General features: G+C 62.2%; 1 protein-coding gene across 3 annotated transcripts in view; it reads left to right on the top strand.

The window, feature by feature from the left end:
• SEMA6C (semaphorin 6C) overlaps positions 1-13,022 on the top strand; it is a 14,800-nt gene extending 1,778 nt beyond the window's left edge. For 2 of the 3 annotated variants that reach the window (XM_015884657.2, XM_015884656.2), the window contains exons 5-18: positions 8,402-8,458; positions 8,673-8,774; positions 8,896-8,986; positions 9,086-9,202; positions 9,338-9,426; positions 9,551-9,768; positions 10,037-10,168; positions 10,263-10,418; positions 10,503-10,727; positions 10,986-11,123; positions 11,191-11,268; positions 11,375-11,430; positions 11,683-11,727; positions 12,118-13,022. In XM_015884657.2, coding sequence (XP_015740143.1) covers positions 8,402-8,458; positions 8,673-8,774; positions 8,896-8,986; positions 9,086-9,202; positions 9,338-9,426; positions 9,551-9,768; positions 10,037-10,168; positions 10,263-10,418; positions 10,503-10,727; positions 10,986-11,123; positions 11,191-11,268; positions 11,375-11,430; positions 11,683-11,727; positions 12,118-12,800 — 2,187 coding nt within the window. In that variant the 3' untranslated portion in view covers positions 12,801-13,022. The remainder of the gene's footprint in view (positions 1-8,401; positions 8,459-8,672; positions 8,775-8,895; positions 8,987-9,085; positions 9,203-9,337; positions 9,427-9,550; positions 9,769-10,036; positions 10,169-10,262; positions 10,419-10,502; positions 10,728-10,985; positions 11,124-11,190; positions 11,269-11,374; positions 11,431-11,682; positions 11,728-12,117) is intronic. The other variant, XM_015884658.2, reaches the window with a different exon arrangement.
• The last annotated feature ends 2,642 nt before the right edge of the window (positions 13,023-15,664 follow it).

Below are 15,664 nucleotides of genomic sequence, written 5' to 3'. Positions count from 1 at the left end.
TGACAGCGGGGGTGCTCTCGGCAAGGGATGGTCAATTAGCCATAAAGTGCAGGTCTTGGCCCTGCTGCTGTGGCCCACAGCCCTCCACCTGCATTTCTACGTCCATTTCCAGCACTGATACCCTGCGGAGCATCTGATCTAATGGAGGTGGCAGCATCACAGCATGGGTTTTCCTATCCCCATTCCTATTGCCATCTCCATTTCCATCCCCATCCCATCCCTTCCCCCCAAGTTGGAGGTGGCACCAGCAGGATCTCCATGGGATATCCAGCATCAATGAGGTGTAACATGGCTTCCTTAGCTCCAGCTCCCCTTTAGGACAAGGTGCCCCCACCCTGTGGGGCTCTGGCCCAACGCACCTTTCAGTGCTGGTCCTGCAGCTTGAACTCCTCATCCTCATCCGAGTCGACACTCAGGGACACTGATAGATGCGGAGCCATAGTAGGCAACTCGGATTCCATCTCGGAATCTGGAAGCCCCCAGAACAGCCGAAAAAAAAACAAAAAAAAAAAAATAGGTTGGCAGGGCGCAATGCCACCGTCAGGAGGAAGAATGGCCGCCAAACAACTTCAAAACAGACCTAGTCACACCACCCACAGAAGAGACAACGTCCGTTGGGGTCTGTCACTTGCTGGGAACACAGAATGCTCCAAACAGAGCCCAGGCAGGGGACTGGAAGAGCCAGCAGACAAGCGAAGCAGGAGGTGAGGGGGTAGTTTGGGGCAGAACCTCACCTTATTCTTCATCCGCTCCACCTCAGTGGGTGTCAGGGTGTCAGGCGCATGTGGACCAGGGACAGGCACGATGTGACAACGACTGGATGCAGCGGGCACCGCCATGAACCCACATCAGGGGCGGAGGCTGTGGGAAAGCCCCATGAAAGCCCCAAAGCTCTTCCCTGCCCCTACGTTGCTTGCTGCCGCCCCAGGTGTGCAGGGGATGGGGGTACCCTACCGTTGGCCACGGGTGAGGATGAAAAATAGAGCAGCAGTTGCACGCGGTTGCTCCTGGAATGTTCTTGCATTGAGGCCGACGAATTTCATCGCAGCAACAAGATACAACTCGTCGAAATACCGGCTGGTCAAATGTAGTCAGCCACTGGCTTCCAGCTGTCGGGGGAGCGTGGCTGGGAGGGAGGTGACCACCCCATGGCCCTTCCACAGCCCCAAAATCACCATCTCCAGGCTCAGCGCCTCTTCCTAGGGTCAGTATCATGACCCAAGGACAGCATAAGCCATGGCATCACTGAGCAACGGGGGAGTGCCCACACCCACATTCCCACATCCCACACATTCCCCATCTTGGGGACATCCCATCCCCCTCCCCACGCTGGGGGTGCACCCTGTGTCGCACCACTCGGTGTTGTTGACAGCGTCACCGAAGCCCGGCGATTGTCACCGAAATGGTCAGAGCGCAGTTGTGACGCCCTTCGGGTCCTCGAGTCCCAGCCACATGATTTGGAAGATCCTACCACCGTACTGCAAGTGCTGCAGCTCCTGCAGGCGAATAGCGGGGACATGCAGGGGGTGGGGATGAGCAGGATGTGCCCACAGCCACAACAGCACTACACTCAGCACTGTCCCCATGAAGGGATGGCAGTGACACAAGGAGATATCACAGCCCCTGAGTCAGACCCAGCCTTTGGAGACAGGGGGACACTACCAGGCTGCCTCCATGTCCTGGTCACCATGGGCACCAAACCCAGGCACATCGTGGGTGCTTTGTGTCCCTCAATGCTGTCTGTCCTACATTGCCGTGTCCCCGAGGGATGCTACCATGTGTGCAGCCATGCATGCATTCACCGAGGCTGCACATCACTCCTAGCAACCAACAGAAATCCAATAACTTGACTGGATCCCGGGAGCATCGGGGACCGTAGTCTCAATTCACGAGGACACGTGAGCACTGCGCCCGGACCTGACTGTCCCCAAGCACCCTGCGAAGCCCCAACAGACCAGCTTTGTTCTGCCATTGCTCTGGGCAAAAGCCCATTGCCAGGGGACCCGCTGCTTGCAGAGCCCACGCCCTGCTTCCCCCTTAGGGAAGCCCAGAAAGTGACAAACGTGGGTGTAGGGGGACCGGGCAGGAGCCCAGCCTAGGGAATGGAGAGGAGCTGGCCAGCTCGAGGGTCATAGCTGGAGAAGATGGTTCCCCAGACCCATCCGTGCCCCCTCCTTGCTGCCCTACCTTCAGCATTGAGAAGCTTGCGGTCCCTGTACATGTCTGTCAGGAAGAGGCTGTTGACAAGGGTGGATTTGCCCAGTCCAGATTCCCCTGCAATGACAGGGAGTGGTGAGGGGACACTCAGGTCACTGTCCCCACTCTGGCCACCATACTTTCTCCTACCTGCCACCATCAGTGTGAAGTCAAAGCCCTTCTTCACTGACTTGCGACCCCGTCGCCAAAGGACACCGGACGGGATCTCGCGTGACGCAACTGGGGATTTGGATATTTAGCGTGCGCGCGAGGTAGTTTCTCGCAGCACAGGCCCATGCTTGCTCCTCGCGTCGCCTCGTCGCAGTTTGCAAAGGAGACGGATAGTCGTGGTGAGGCCCTGCTCCGCACTGATCGCCGCGACGCGGGTGCGCCCCCACAACGACCGGCCGCTTCCGGGTGCGCTGCCGCTCTCGCCGTTCGTGCCGTTCCCCCCGGGATGTGGTTGTCCTGGGCAACATACGGTAAGTCGGCTGCCGCTCGCCGGATAGCCGCCCGATAAGCTACGACACGGCGTATGGCTCGTACCGTATCGGCCGTCGCACCACTCCCTACGTGGTACGGAAGGAAGTCGTCGCTGGAACGGGGGACGACACAGCGGGCTCCTGCGAGGGGGTCCGTGCCAGTGTGCAGCCGCGGGGCTGCGCGCGGGCGGGTGAGGCGCCCCCTGGCGGCAGGCGGGCGCGGGGCCGGTCTGTGTAGTCACTCCGGTGGTGGGCGCGGGTGTCACAATGTGCGCGGGAGAGTGGTGGCCGCCTAGCGTGATAGAGGGCACGGCTCCGCAGATTGCGGGGGTGCTAGCGCGATGCGGTGGGCATCTCACCGGGGCCTGCCGCCAGGGGCGGGCGCGGGAGTCCCGCCGGCCCTATAGGGCGGCTCCACGCATATGCGGGCGAGGGTGCCCCGGCGCGCGGCAGCAGAGCGCGGCCGGTCCCCTCGCAGCGGCTCGCGCCTGAGATGGCTCAGCCGCCTATTCTGCTGAGGTCCTCCGTTCAGAAGCGCTTGATCTGGGGGGGAAGGGACAAGGAGAGAGGCTGAGGTCGGCTGTGGCAGCAGTGCCATGGGCCATGATGGCACCACAAAAGTCGGCACCACCATTGTGTCGCGCTCCTTATCGACATTCAGCTGGGAGCCTCAGCATCAATACTAACATCCAGAACCCCAGGTCTCCACTATCGCCTCATGACCCCAAGCAGGACACCTTGGGGGACAAAAGTAAGAGTGGACAGAGTGCCCGCGCTCGGAGCTGGTTTGGGGTCAGCAGCCCAAGGGCCCGAGTTCCTGGTGCCTGTCTCTTCCGGATCCAGTCATACCAGCGCAACAGATTGTCGAGTGATTCACGCTCATGTCCGTCCCATATCCATCTCATGCATTCGCGCATTCCAGGGGGTCCATGGCCGCCTCCTCAGACTTGTCGTTTGCAGGCACGGGCCGTGGGGGCGCCTGTTCCCCCCCGGAGTCCTGGGGCCCTTCGAGACCCCTACGTCCTTCGGGCGCTCTCTCTCGCGCAATCACGCACTGCCAGTCCTGTGCTGGGAGGCCATGCTGCACCAGGGACGCGAGCGTGAGGCACAAGAGATAGATGAGAATCCCCCCCACCGGGGCGAGCGCGACCCGAGTGGCGCACTCCTTAGGCTCCCATATCGGGCACGCTATGCGGGCCCGCCGGGAGCATGTTTGTCGCCGTGGTATATCCCCTGCCGGGATCTCTAGGTCCTTAATGGACCTCCTAACTAGCCGGACGATCGGAAGGCTTAGGTAGCCTGCACTCGCGGATGGCACCTTGTGGTCTCAAGGTGACAGCCCACCATGGAACACATATCCCCCCTCCATGTCTATGTCCCTGCCCGAGGCGAGGCAAAGCATGCTGAGTTATTAGGCTGGAACGAGGTCAAACACTGCCGGATGCAGTGTTGTGATCCGCTGTCACATCTGCCCGCACCCCCCACAGCCATCTCCAGCAGCCCCCTCATTCCCCCCATTATGTCCCCCCCAATACTTCCCATAGCTCTCCCCCCAATCCCGAATATGTTCCCCCACCCCCCATGGCCCCCCCATATCGCCCCCCATATCTCCCTCCACTCCCCCCATGTCCCCCCCCGTATCCCCCCCCCCCAATCTCACCCACACCCACTCCCAGTTCCCCCCCCCCCCCAATCTTGTTCCACAGATGGAGCAGAAATCAAAGCGCAATCGCTCTACACCTCGACCCATTTTCCTGAAGCCCACCCTCCTCATTCCCCCCCCGGGCTGCAACAGTGAGGGTTCCCATGGGCAGCACCGACGGACCCCAAACCACCCAGCCCACACACCGACCAGGCCCACAACCACCACCAAGCCCCACAACCCAAACCAGCACTGACCTCACAGGCCCGCGACTTCTGCGCCGCCTCGACGCCGACATCGTTCGCTCAAAGCTGCGGTGGTGGAGCAGAGCTGCGCAGCAGGTGAGCACCAACCAGCCACCACAGCCACCCCATGCCACCCATAGCCACCCCACAGCCACCCATTGACACCCCACTGAACCCACAGCCACCCCATGACACCTCACTATGGGGTGGCTTGGGGTACCTCGGCACCACATTCCGTTGTCCCCGTTTCCCACACTGACCCCCTGTCCTATTGGGTTGGTTATGGGGATGTCTCTCAGTGCCACCCTGTGTCACCACCCCACAGCAACACCTTCCCTATGGGGTTTGGTGTATTGGGTCTCACTGCTCACTGCCCTCCCCCCCCCATCTCCTCGCTTTCCTATGGGATGGGTTATGAGGCACCACTCATGGCCATCCATGGCCCAACCCATTCTGCTATGGGATTGGCTCTGGGGTCACCCTGTACCCCACACCACACCAAAGACCTTTCTATGGGTTGGGGGGCACCACTCGACTGCCACACCGTGTCCTCCTCCCCCCCATCTCACTCTCACTGTAGGTTGGTTTGGGGGTCACTGCTCACTGCCAGTCCCCTTGCCACTGTCAACCCATTATGTTCCCCCATCTCCTCTCACTTCTATGGGGCTTTGTTATGGCGGTCACCGACTCATTGTCACCCCATGTCCCCACCAACTCCTGCTATTGGGTTCAAGCTGGAGCGGTCACTGCTGACTGCCCACCATGGCCACTTACCCACACAAGACCTTTCTATGGGGTTTAGTGGATGGGGCACACTCATTTGCCACCCATGTCCCCCACCCACTCTGCTATAGGATTTGGCTCTGGTCACCCTGTACCCCCACCCCACCAAGACACTTTCTATGCTGGGTGTGGTTATTGGCGTCAATAATCATTGCTCCCCCCCAATGTCCCCCAGTGTCCCTGACCGCTGTCCCTGCCCCCTCGGGGCCATCCCTGCGGGGTCCCCAGTGGGGCTTCAGCCCCTCACCCGGACACGGCGGGCAGGCCGCACTGCGGGACACGGGATGTGAGATCTCACCTTTTGACCATAGGGGACATCCTGTGGGGACCACCATGATTGTCGGGGACACGTGACTGTGGACAGGACATGGGGCTCTGTTGGGTCGTGCCCACTTGGGGTCAGCCAAAAACCCAGGGACTGGAGCCCCTCCCTTGCATGGGTTCACCGGTGATGCTCTCCCTCTGATCCGATTTATTTGTATGGCTTTGGGGTTTTTGCTTTGGGGTTTGTGGGTTGGGGTCACCCCTCGGGGTGAGGGGGGGGTCGTTCCCCCGTGGTTTCTCCACCCATCGTATGTAATAAAAGGGAGCCCTGTGTCACCCTTGGGCCCGGCACTGTCGCAGTTGTGGTCTCCTCCGGCATGGGATGCGGGTCCTGCCCTAGTATCCCCTCGGAGGCCGCAGAACGTCGCCGTGCGCCGCATTGTGGGGGGGGGGGTTGTTGTTACCCCTCAGTTACTGGTCACGGGAGCGCGACCCCAAAGCACGGGAACGAACCGGGACACCAGGCCCGGAGTGGGCGGGGGAAGAATGACATTGTGGGACACGATGGACCATGAAGGGGGCACCAATGGGCCTATAGCGCGCCGCGGGGCGCTGCGGAGCCGGAGGAGCCCACTGCGGCACACGCGATCGAGGGCCAGCTCATTACGGTGATTAGCGCAATCTATAGCGCAGCCGGTGGGGGGGGGGAGAGAGAAGGGCGCGCCAGCGCGGTGACACCGCACCCCCCATAGAAACAAACCCACAACCCGAACTACCCAAATCACCGCTTCCGCTCCCGCGCGTGGGGCGCCCACGTGTCGCAACCCCCCCCATCAGCCCATCAACGCCACCCCCGCCCCGTCCATCTCCCGTCCGATCCGCCCCGTTCGGGGCGGAGCCCTGCGTGAGGCTCGGGGCGCGGCGCTCGGCGGGACGGGAGGGGACAGCGGTCCTATGGGGTCTGTGGGTATGGTCCTATGGGGTCCTGTGACTGTGGGGGTGGTGGTCCTTGGGTCCTATGGGATGTGGGGGTTATGGGGTTTCTGTCGGATATGGAAGGTCCTGCGAGGTTATGGGTTCGTTTGGGTCCTGTGTGTTATGAGGTCCTGCGGCTGGTACGTGGTCCTATGGGGTTATGAGGACCCTTATGGGTTCCTGTGAAGCTGTGGGAGTGTGGTCCTGTGGTCTGTGGGGTTATGGATCCTGGTGGAGAGTCCTATGGGTCCTGCGGTTATAGGGTTCCATGTGGGTTCTGTGGTGTTATGCGGGTCCTATGGGTCTTTGGGTTAGGGGTCGTGGTTCTATAGGGTTATGGGGTCTGTGGTACTATGGGTCATATGTACTTATGGGTTAGGGGTCCTGTATCCTATGGTGGTCCTGTGGGTACTATGGGGATTATGGGTCCTCGGTCCTATGGAGTCCTATGGCTGTGTGTTGGTGGGGGGCGCTGCGCTGTCCCCGCGCAGGCGCGTTGCGGATTGCCACCTTCTGGGCCGCCCGGCCGATGCCGCCCCGCGTGCGGGTCCCCCCTCTACCCTCCTCGTCCTCGTGGGCCCGCAGCGCTAGCGCGGTCCTGTCCGGCGGGACCTCGAGCCACGCAGCGGCCGTGGGCTGCAGGTGGAGCGGGCAAACGGGTGGACGGACGGGACGGAGCAGGACGGGACGTGGGACTCACCCCCACCTACACACACCACACTCACCCGCAGCCACCGCCTTCCTATCAGCGCTTCGGGAGTCTCCGCGGGGACAACGGCAGCGCGAAGTTCGAGCATCGGCGTCCAGCGGATGCTGCGACCTCAACGGGACGCTGTGAGTGGCCGCGCCGACGGTGAGCGTGCAAAGCGCGTGTGTGAGCGTGCAAAAGCGTGTGTGAGCGGCCGCTCGTGTGTGCGGCGGGGTCGTGCAACGGGCTGTTCGTTCACCGTGTGTAGGGTCGATTCTTTGCAAACGGTGTGGTGCGGTAATCACATCTGCCGACTTGCCTCGCTTGCACAGGTGGTGTAAAGGTCCTGTGTTCTCGTTGCACCATCGTGTGTCTCATGCATCGCTCGTGCTCCTGTTGCACGCGGTGCGTGTCTAATGCTCCCCCGTTGTGCCGCAGGGATCACCTCTAACGACTCGCTTTGGGGGGACCCACGGGCGCGTCCCACAACGGGTAATGGGGTGGGGTGTATGGGGGGATGGGAGTGGGAGTGGAGGGGTGTGGGGGCGATGCGGCAGGGGAGGAGTGGGGTAGGAGGGGCAATGGGGGGATGTTGGGGAGGGGAGTGGGATGGTGTGAGTGGGGGAGAGAGGCAGTGGGGGGCAGGGGAGAGTGGGAGTGGGTGTGGGGGTCGTTATGGGCAGTGGGGGGAGTGGGGGCAATGGGGGGAGGATGTTGGGGAGGAAGTGGTGTGGTGGTGGGAGGAGGGACATGGGGAGAAGGTGGAGGGAGGTGGGGAGGAAGTGGGAGGGGGCATTGGGGGGGAGGGAGTGGAGGGGAGTGGGTCGATGCAGTGGGGGAATGGGGGGGGGGAGGTGAGGAGGGGAGTGGGGTGGTGTGTGCGGTAGGAGCGGGGCAGTGGGGGGGCAATGGGGAGAGGGGAGTGGAGGGCGTGGGGCGTATGGCAGTGGAGAGTGGGGGGAGGTTGGGGGCGGGAGTTGTGTGGTGAGTGGGAGGGGGCAGTTGGGGGGCAATGGTGGGTGGGGGAGGTTGGGAGGGTTTGTGGGGTGGTCGTGGGTGAGTGGAGGGGGTGGTGGAGGGGCAGAGGGGTCCCGGTGGGGTGTAACCTACTGTCGTCCCTCCCCAGAGTGTCAGCTGGGAACCTCGGGACAGAGCCGGCTGTGCTGTGCGGGGAGAGGTGCAGGTGGGGAGGGGGTGTGTGTGAGATGTACTGGGGGTGTGGGGAGGGGGCAGGGGGAGAGATGAGTATGTGGAGGATGTGTGGGGTGTGAGGGTGGGGGGTGGTTGAGGTGTATGGGGGATGGGGTTTTGGGATGGTGATGGGGTGGTGATGATGGGGCTATGGGGTGATGATGGGGTGGTGATGATGATGGGGTGGTGATGGGGCTGCCCCACAGGATGGCTGCCACAACCACATCCGTGTGCTGCTGCCCCGCGATGCCCGGACCCTCTTCGTCTGTGGGACCAACGCCTTCAGCCCCGTGTGCCGCACCTACCAGGTCAGGGGGGATCCCATGGGGCAGAAAGGGGCCTCACTGCACACTATGGGACCCCATTGGGGCACTACGGGACCCCTAGTGGGCACTGTGAGACCCCGTGGGGTGTTATGGGGTCCTGCAGGCGCTGACCCTACAGCAGGAGGGTGAGGAGCTGCCCGGACAGGCGCGCTGCCCCTTTGATGCACGGCAGAGCATTGCAGCCACATTCGCTGGTGGGTGACCCCAAGGGGACATGGGGATTTGGGGTCGTGGGGATATGGGGCAGGTGTGGCAGTGCCCGACTCACCGTCCCCACGGTGCTGTCCCCATAGATGACCGTCTGTATTCTGCCACCGTTGCCGACTTCCAGGCCAGCGATGCCGTCATCTACCGCAGTGTGCGCGGTCCGGCCCTGCGCAGCATCAAGTACAGCTCCCGCTGGCTGCGGGGTGTGTGGGGACATGGGGTGTGTGGGGACATGGGGTGGTGGGGACATGGGGTGGTGGGGACATGGGGTGGTGGGGCACTGTGGGTTTGGGGTCCCGGTGGTGCTGATGGTGCTGATGGTTGTGCTGTCCCCACAGAGCCGCACTTCATCCACGCAATGCCCCACGGAGCACACGTCTACTTCTTCTTCCGGGAGATGGCAGCGGAGCTGGGGCTGCCGGGGAAGGTGGGTGACCATAATTACAGCCCTTGTGGGAGCGACCCCCACCCCAATCCTGACCCTAATCCAACCCTAAATCTAACCATAACCACGACCCCCATCCCTTCCCGTGCCACTGTTCCTACTATAGTTTCCAGTGTCCCGCGTGGGCCGCGTGTGCCGTAATGACGCCGGGGGGTCCCCGCGGGTCCTGGAGCGGCGCTGGACGTCGTTCCTAAAGAAGAGGCTGCAGTGCGCTGTGCCTGGGGACGTCCCCTTCCACTTCGATGTCCTGGAGGCCGTCACTGCGCCCCACACTCTGCACGGGCAGCCCGCGGTGCTGGCGGTGTTTGGGACACAGCGCAACAGGTGTGAGGATGGATGGACATGGTGACAGGACTATGGGGACATGAGATGGGATGTGGGATAATGGGGACTTAGGAATATGAGGTCACACAGGGATGTGACTTTGGGGACATCGAGGACAGGCAGATAGGGAAATAAGGACCCAGGTGCACCAGGGGACAGAGGTGACCTGAGTGTGGGTGAGGGCAGACACGGGGTGACATGGCTGTGTGGGGCGATGCGGGCTCGGTGTCCCCAGGCAGTGCCATGTCTCACCCATCTCACCCCACAGCATCCCAGGCTCCGCCATCTGCGCCTTCTACCTGGCAGATGTGGAACGTGCCTTTGAGGGACCCTTTGCTGACCCCCGCGGTGCCACAGCCCCGTGGCCCCCAGTACCCGAGGAGCGCGTGCCCCAACCCAGGTACCCCCCTTTGTGTCCCTATAACCACATCCCACCACCTTTATAGCTACGTCCCCATCACGATATCCCCTCTTGTGTACCCTGATGTCCCCAGACCCGGTTGCTGTGCGGGGATGGGGTCAGCCGCTGCCATTGTCAGCTCTGGGGACATCCCCGACGAGACGCTGTCCTTTGCCAAGGAGCACCCACTGCTGCACGGGGTGGTGGCACCCGCCGGGGGTCGGCCGCTCTTCACCCAAACCGGCACCAGGTGATGGGGACAGCGGGGTCACAACACGTGGGGTGGCCCTGGAGACACAAAGCAAAGGGTCTCTGAGCACCTCGGTGCACACAGGCTGACGCAGCTGGCGGTGGATGCGGGCGCGGGGCCATGGGGGAACCACACGGTGCTGTTTGTGGGGTCGGAGGACGGGAGGGTGCTGAAGGTGCTGACGGCCACGAGACGCCCGGGGGACAGCAGGCAGCACGGTGACACTGCGGGGCATGGGGACGACAACAGCGGGGATGGAGGCACTGAGGCGGTGCTTCTGGAGGAGATCAGGCTGTACGAGGCAGGGAGGTGAGTGCTGTGGGGTCAGGTGAGGCACTGATGGGGGCTTTGTAGGGGCAATGGGCTCACATGGGTGCAGTGGGGCTGGGTGGGTGCTATGGGGTCAGGGGGTGTGATGGGGTTGGGTGGGTGCTATGGGGTCAGGGGGTGTGATGGGGTTGGGTAGGTGCTATGGGGTCAGGAGTTTGATGGGGTCAGGGGGTGCTTTGGGGCCCTGTGGGAGCCATGGGTCACCTGTGGGTACTACAGAGGCTGTGGGGTCTGCAGGTGCCGGGGGCCCCGCGGTGCCAGCCGGGTGTTGGGGTTGGAGCTGCACCCCGAAGGCCAGGAGCTCTTCGTCGCCTTCTCGGGGTGCATCATGCGACTGCCCCTGAGCCGCTGCGCCCAGCACGGGCAGTGCCGCCGGTATGGGGACACGGGGGGGCACAGGGGACCCCCCCACAGCCCCACACTGAGCGCTGACCCCACACAGGAGCTGCCTGGCAGCGCGGGATCCCTACTGCGTCTGGCTGCCCCCTGGGGGTTGCGTCCCCTTCTCTGAGGACCTCCCGTGAGTGTGTCCCCTCCTCCCCACTGCGGTGTGGGGCTGCAATGGGGCAGAGGTGTCCCCTCCCTGGGGTGGGGGGTTACCTATGTGTCCCTATTGTGTTCCATAGGGATGGCTTCGAGCAGGATGTGGAGGGGTCCAGCAGGCTGACAGGGACCTGTGCAGGTGAGGAGACATCCGGGGATGTGGGGTCATGGGGGGGGCAGTTGAGGACAGTGGGAAGTGTGGGGACATGGGGATGGTGAGGGGCACAGAGCAGTATTTGGTGACAATGGGAGATGTGGGGAATATTTGGGGCAATGGGGGACATACGGGGTCATTGGGTGACACCAGGGGGAACTTTGGGGCACGTGGGGGGCACCAGAGGATGTGGGGGATATGGGTGGTCCCAGACCCGACCCCACTCTGTTCTCCCAGGTGCAGCATCTGCAGGGGATGGGGACAATGGGGACGTGGCCCACGGTGAGTGACACCCCCGTGTCCCCAAGTGGGACAACCCTGGGGAGGGACCCTGAGTCTGGGGTGGGGAAATGTGGACCAGGAGGGGACTGTGGGGTGGGGAAGGGGCATGGGAGGAACTCGGGACCAGGAGGGGACGTGGGGTGGGAACAGAACCCAAAGGATGGGGGAAGGACCCCAATGTCTGTGGGCTAGGGATGGGATAGGGGGATGTGGGGATGATGGAGGGGCCTTGGGGACAGGAGGGATGCAGGGACTGGGGGACCCAGGAGGGGACATTGGGGTGGGAGAAGGACCTGAAGGACTACAAAGGGGGAAGGGATGGGGGAGGTGTGGGCAGGGGGAGGTGTGGGCGGGGGGGATGCGGGTTCCACCTTTGGGTGCCACCTGCAGGGGTCCGCGGAGCAGTGCCGGATGCGATGGTGCCGGTACCGGTGTTGGTGGGCTGTGTGCTGGGCGCCTTTGTACTGGGAGCACTGGTGGCAGGACTGGGAGCCGCCTGCACCCGCCGACCAGCAGCACCCAAAGGTGCCCCTGAGCCCCCCAGCCCGCGCCCCCCGCCCGCCCCACGCCTTTACCCCCAGCTGCCCCCCCACAACGGGACCTGGGACCCACCCCCAGAGCCACTCAGCCCAGAGCCCAGCCCGGAGCCCCCCACCAGGACACCCCACAGTCTCAGCACCCCACAGCCCCCTGGCCCAGGACCCCCACTCAGAGCCACCCTGGAGTGCTCAGGAGCTGCAGGGTGGTCTCTGCCCCCCCCTGCCCCCATGGCCAACCGGGTGCAGCCAGGTTCTGCCCCATTGGCCCCATGGGACAGAGACCCCCGGCGCCTCGATGTGCCCCCCGACAGCCCCCCCCCACCCCGCAGACCACTGGCACAGACATACTCCTTGGGGGGGGCAGTGAGACCACCTGGCACAGCACGCAGCCTCACCCGCATGTACTCACTGGGGGCACCAGGGGGGGCACCACCGTGGGGTCCCCACCACATTCCCCTACAGCGCTCATTCTCCATGAAGCCCCCCCTGTCCACAAAGCCCCCCCTGCCACCCAAACCCCCCCCAGTGCCCTGAGTCCCCGCAGGGTCCCCTGTGCTGCAGGGTCACAGGGCAGTGTCCCCTCTCCCACCACCCCCAGGTGACAAATGTCCCTATAGGCCCCCCCCATCCCCCCCTCTGATGGGGTCCCTCATGTTCCCACCTCCCCATCTTCCATTTTTTCTCTCCTAATTTATTCAGCACTGTGGGGGCAATGGGACCACCCCGGCGGGGGGCAGGATGGGGGATCTGGGGGGGGGGGGGGGGGGGGGGGGGGGGGGGGGGGGCTGTGGCCCAGAGCTGGGCTCTGTCCTACTGTGTAGGGCAGTTAAAACCGTGTTGGGCAATTAAAGAGACAATCAGTGCACTCAGCTGCCCACGTGGCTCCTGTTGGGGTGTGAGATCGGATGGGGGGGGTAGGAAAGGAGCTGAGGGGGCTGGTAGAGGGGACAGAGGTTGGGGTAGAAGGGAGAGCTGCTCTTGGTTGGGAGGGTGGGGGCACAAGCTGACCCCCAGGGGGCTACACAGACCTGGGGCATGACCTCCATTCCCTGACCTCCATTCCTTGACTGGGGGGCCAGGCCTTGTGCCTGGCACAGAGCAACACCGGTCCTGTAAGGGCAGATTAGAGCAGTAATGCGATTTGCAGGAGGTGCTGGGGGGGACTGGGGGGGGGATAGGAACACTGCCCCTCACCCCACAGCTCATTGGAGCAGCTGTGCACCACTGCCAGTGTGGGGTTTGTTACTGAGCCCTAACAAAGCCCTGGAATGGTGTGTTAGCACCCACACGAGGCCAGCAGTCAGACCCCAAACTGTGTGTGTAAGCAGAGGACTCTCCTCCACCACCACCTACAGTTACAGAACTGGAACGAAAGGACTGAACCAACCCACATACTGCAAAGAAAAATAACAAAAAATATATTAAAAAAAAAAAACAACAAATATTCCAGCAATGAAAACAGCTGTTGTTAGGAAAAAAAATGGTTTTGGCATCTTTAGAAAAGAACTGCTCAGTTTAAAAGTGACACGAGTGTCTGCAGAGCTAGCCTGGCTCTCACTGTGTGTGCATGGTATGCTGTGCTGCAGCACAGAGGGGTCCTATGGCACAGAGGGGTCCTATGGCACAGAGGGGTCCTATGGCACAGAGGGGTCCAGCCCATCCCTCCGTGGGGTCTCAGCCCTCTCTGGCTGCAGCTGCCCCAGTACTGTGTTGTTTCTGCTCCAGCCCCAGTCCCACAGCCCACCATCAGGAGGTGACGGACCCCGCGGTGCTGTTGGCCACCTGCTCTGTTCCCTCGGTGTCCTCTGGGCTCACACAGCTGCACACACTGTGCTGATGTTGTTCTGCTCCTCCTGTGCCGTGCTGGGCTGCTGCCAGGGTGCTTCACCTTCAATGCTGCCCTACAGAAAACAGCTGAGAGCTGCAGAGGCTGCACCGTGCCAGGAAGGCCCGCAGCAGGAGCAGCCATGACAAGGAGCAGAGTGTGAAAACCCACTGTGATGGATGCAGAGCACATCTATGGTCTGAACAGCACTGAGCTGCTGCTAAGGCAAAGGCAAAACAACCACAGGGCTCGTTATGGGGATAAGAGCAGAGAGCTGCTGTGCCTCACTGCAGCCACGTCCCCATTCCGCCCTGCGATGCCTTTGGCACCAGGACCCCACATCCCCAGAGCAGCACTGGGCACACAGCAGGCATGGGACTCACCTGCTTTCCTCCACATCAGTCCTGTTTTGTGCTGCTTTCAGCCTCTTGGCTGCTGGCTTTTCTCCTGAATCCCCCCGTCCCCAGTTGCAGTCTCCTCTGCAGCCTGACCAGCAGGTACAGCTGCAGCTGGAAAACCAAGAGGTGACAGTAACACAATTAGCAGCTGGGGCCTTCCAGAAGAGGAACAGAGCTGTTCTCAAATATTCCCTGTGCAAACAGCCCCAGGACCAGCTCTGGGCACGTGCAACAGCCACAAACCCTCTAAGAAGTGTGTTTTAAACCTGATAACATGGGCTCTCCTTGGGACTCCAGCAGCAAGGACCCACCCAGCCCAAGAGAGACGTGGGGTGTGAGCACGGAGGGCAGCAGTGCCCCACAGCTTCCCTTTGTCTGCCCTCAACACTGTATGGGTTACAACCAGGGATTGTAGTAATTTGACAAGTGATCCTGCACAATTAACAGCTTTAGAGAATTGCTTTCCATTCCTGAGGCCCGCAAGCAGACAGCAGTGATATAACCCTTAACTCTGTGTGCACGCTGCAGGAGAGCTCTGTGTGCACTCATTTCCTAATCCTTTTTCCTGCTGTGACATGAACTCACACCACACACAGCCCTGGGGCACAGGGATCTCAGGAGAGGAGGCCAACAAGGGACACACCCTGAGGAAATCCAAACTCACACAGAAGCTCTGGAGCTCAGCCCTGCACCATTCACACCTTGCATCCCCCAGCCCAACCCCTTACAGTAGCTGCACAGCAAAGTGGGGGGGGGCTCGGATCTCTGGTTAAGGAGACCACCACGGCTCTGGGATCCCATCACATTCAGACGGAACTCAAGGCAGTTCTCAGACCACCTGGAACTGGGGAGCTCTGTGCTGTGCACCCAGCAGTGCCCTCCCCAGGGCAGAGCAGAGGGGAGCAGCACCACCAAGCCCTGCTGGCCGTGCTTTGGGCACTGCAGCCCAGGGAACCATTGGCCTTCTGGGCCAGCAGGACACACTGCTGCCTCATGGTCAGCTGCTGGCCCTCAGCTCCTACCTGCCTGCCTATTCTGCACCGTGATGATGCAGGGCTGGCCGAGGCTGGCTGGCTACAGGCTGCCCAATGCGATGCTGTTGGTCAGGATGGCGTCGACACGCTGCCTTTCTGCTGCCCACAGCATGGACAGAACCCGCTGCCAGCCGCTCCTCT

This window comes from Coturnix japonica, chromosome 25 (genome assembly GCF_001577835.2).
Source record: "Coturnix japonica isolate 7356 chromosome 25, Coturnix japonica 2.1, whole genome shotgun sequence".
Classification (NCBI taxonomy): Eukaryota; Metazoa; Chordata; class Aves; order Galliformes; family Phasianidae; genus Coturnix; species Coturnix japonica.
This window is presented reverse-complemented; position numbering and strand designations above follow the sequence as displayed.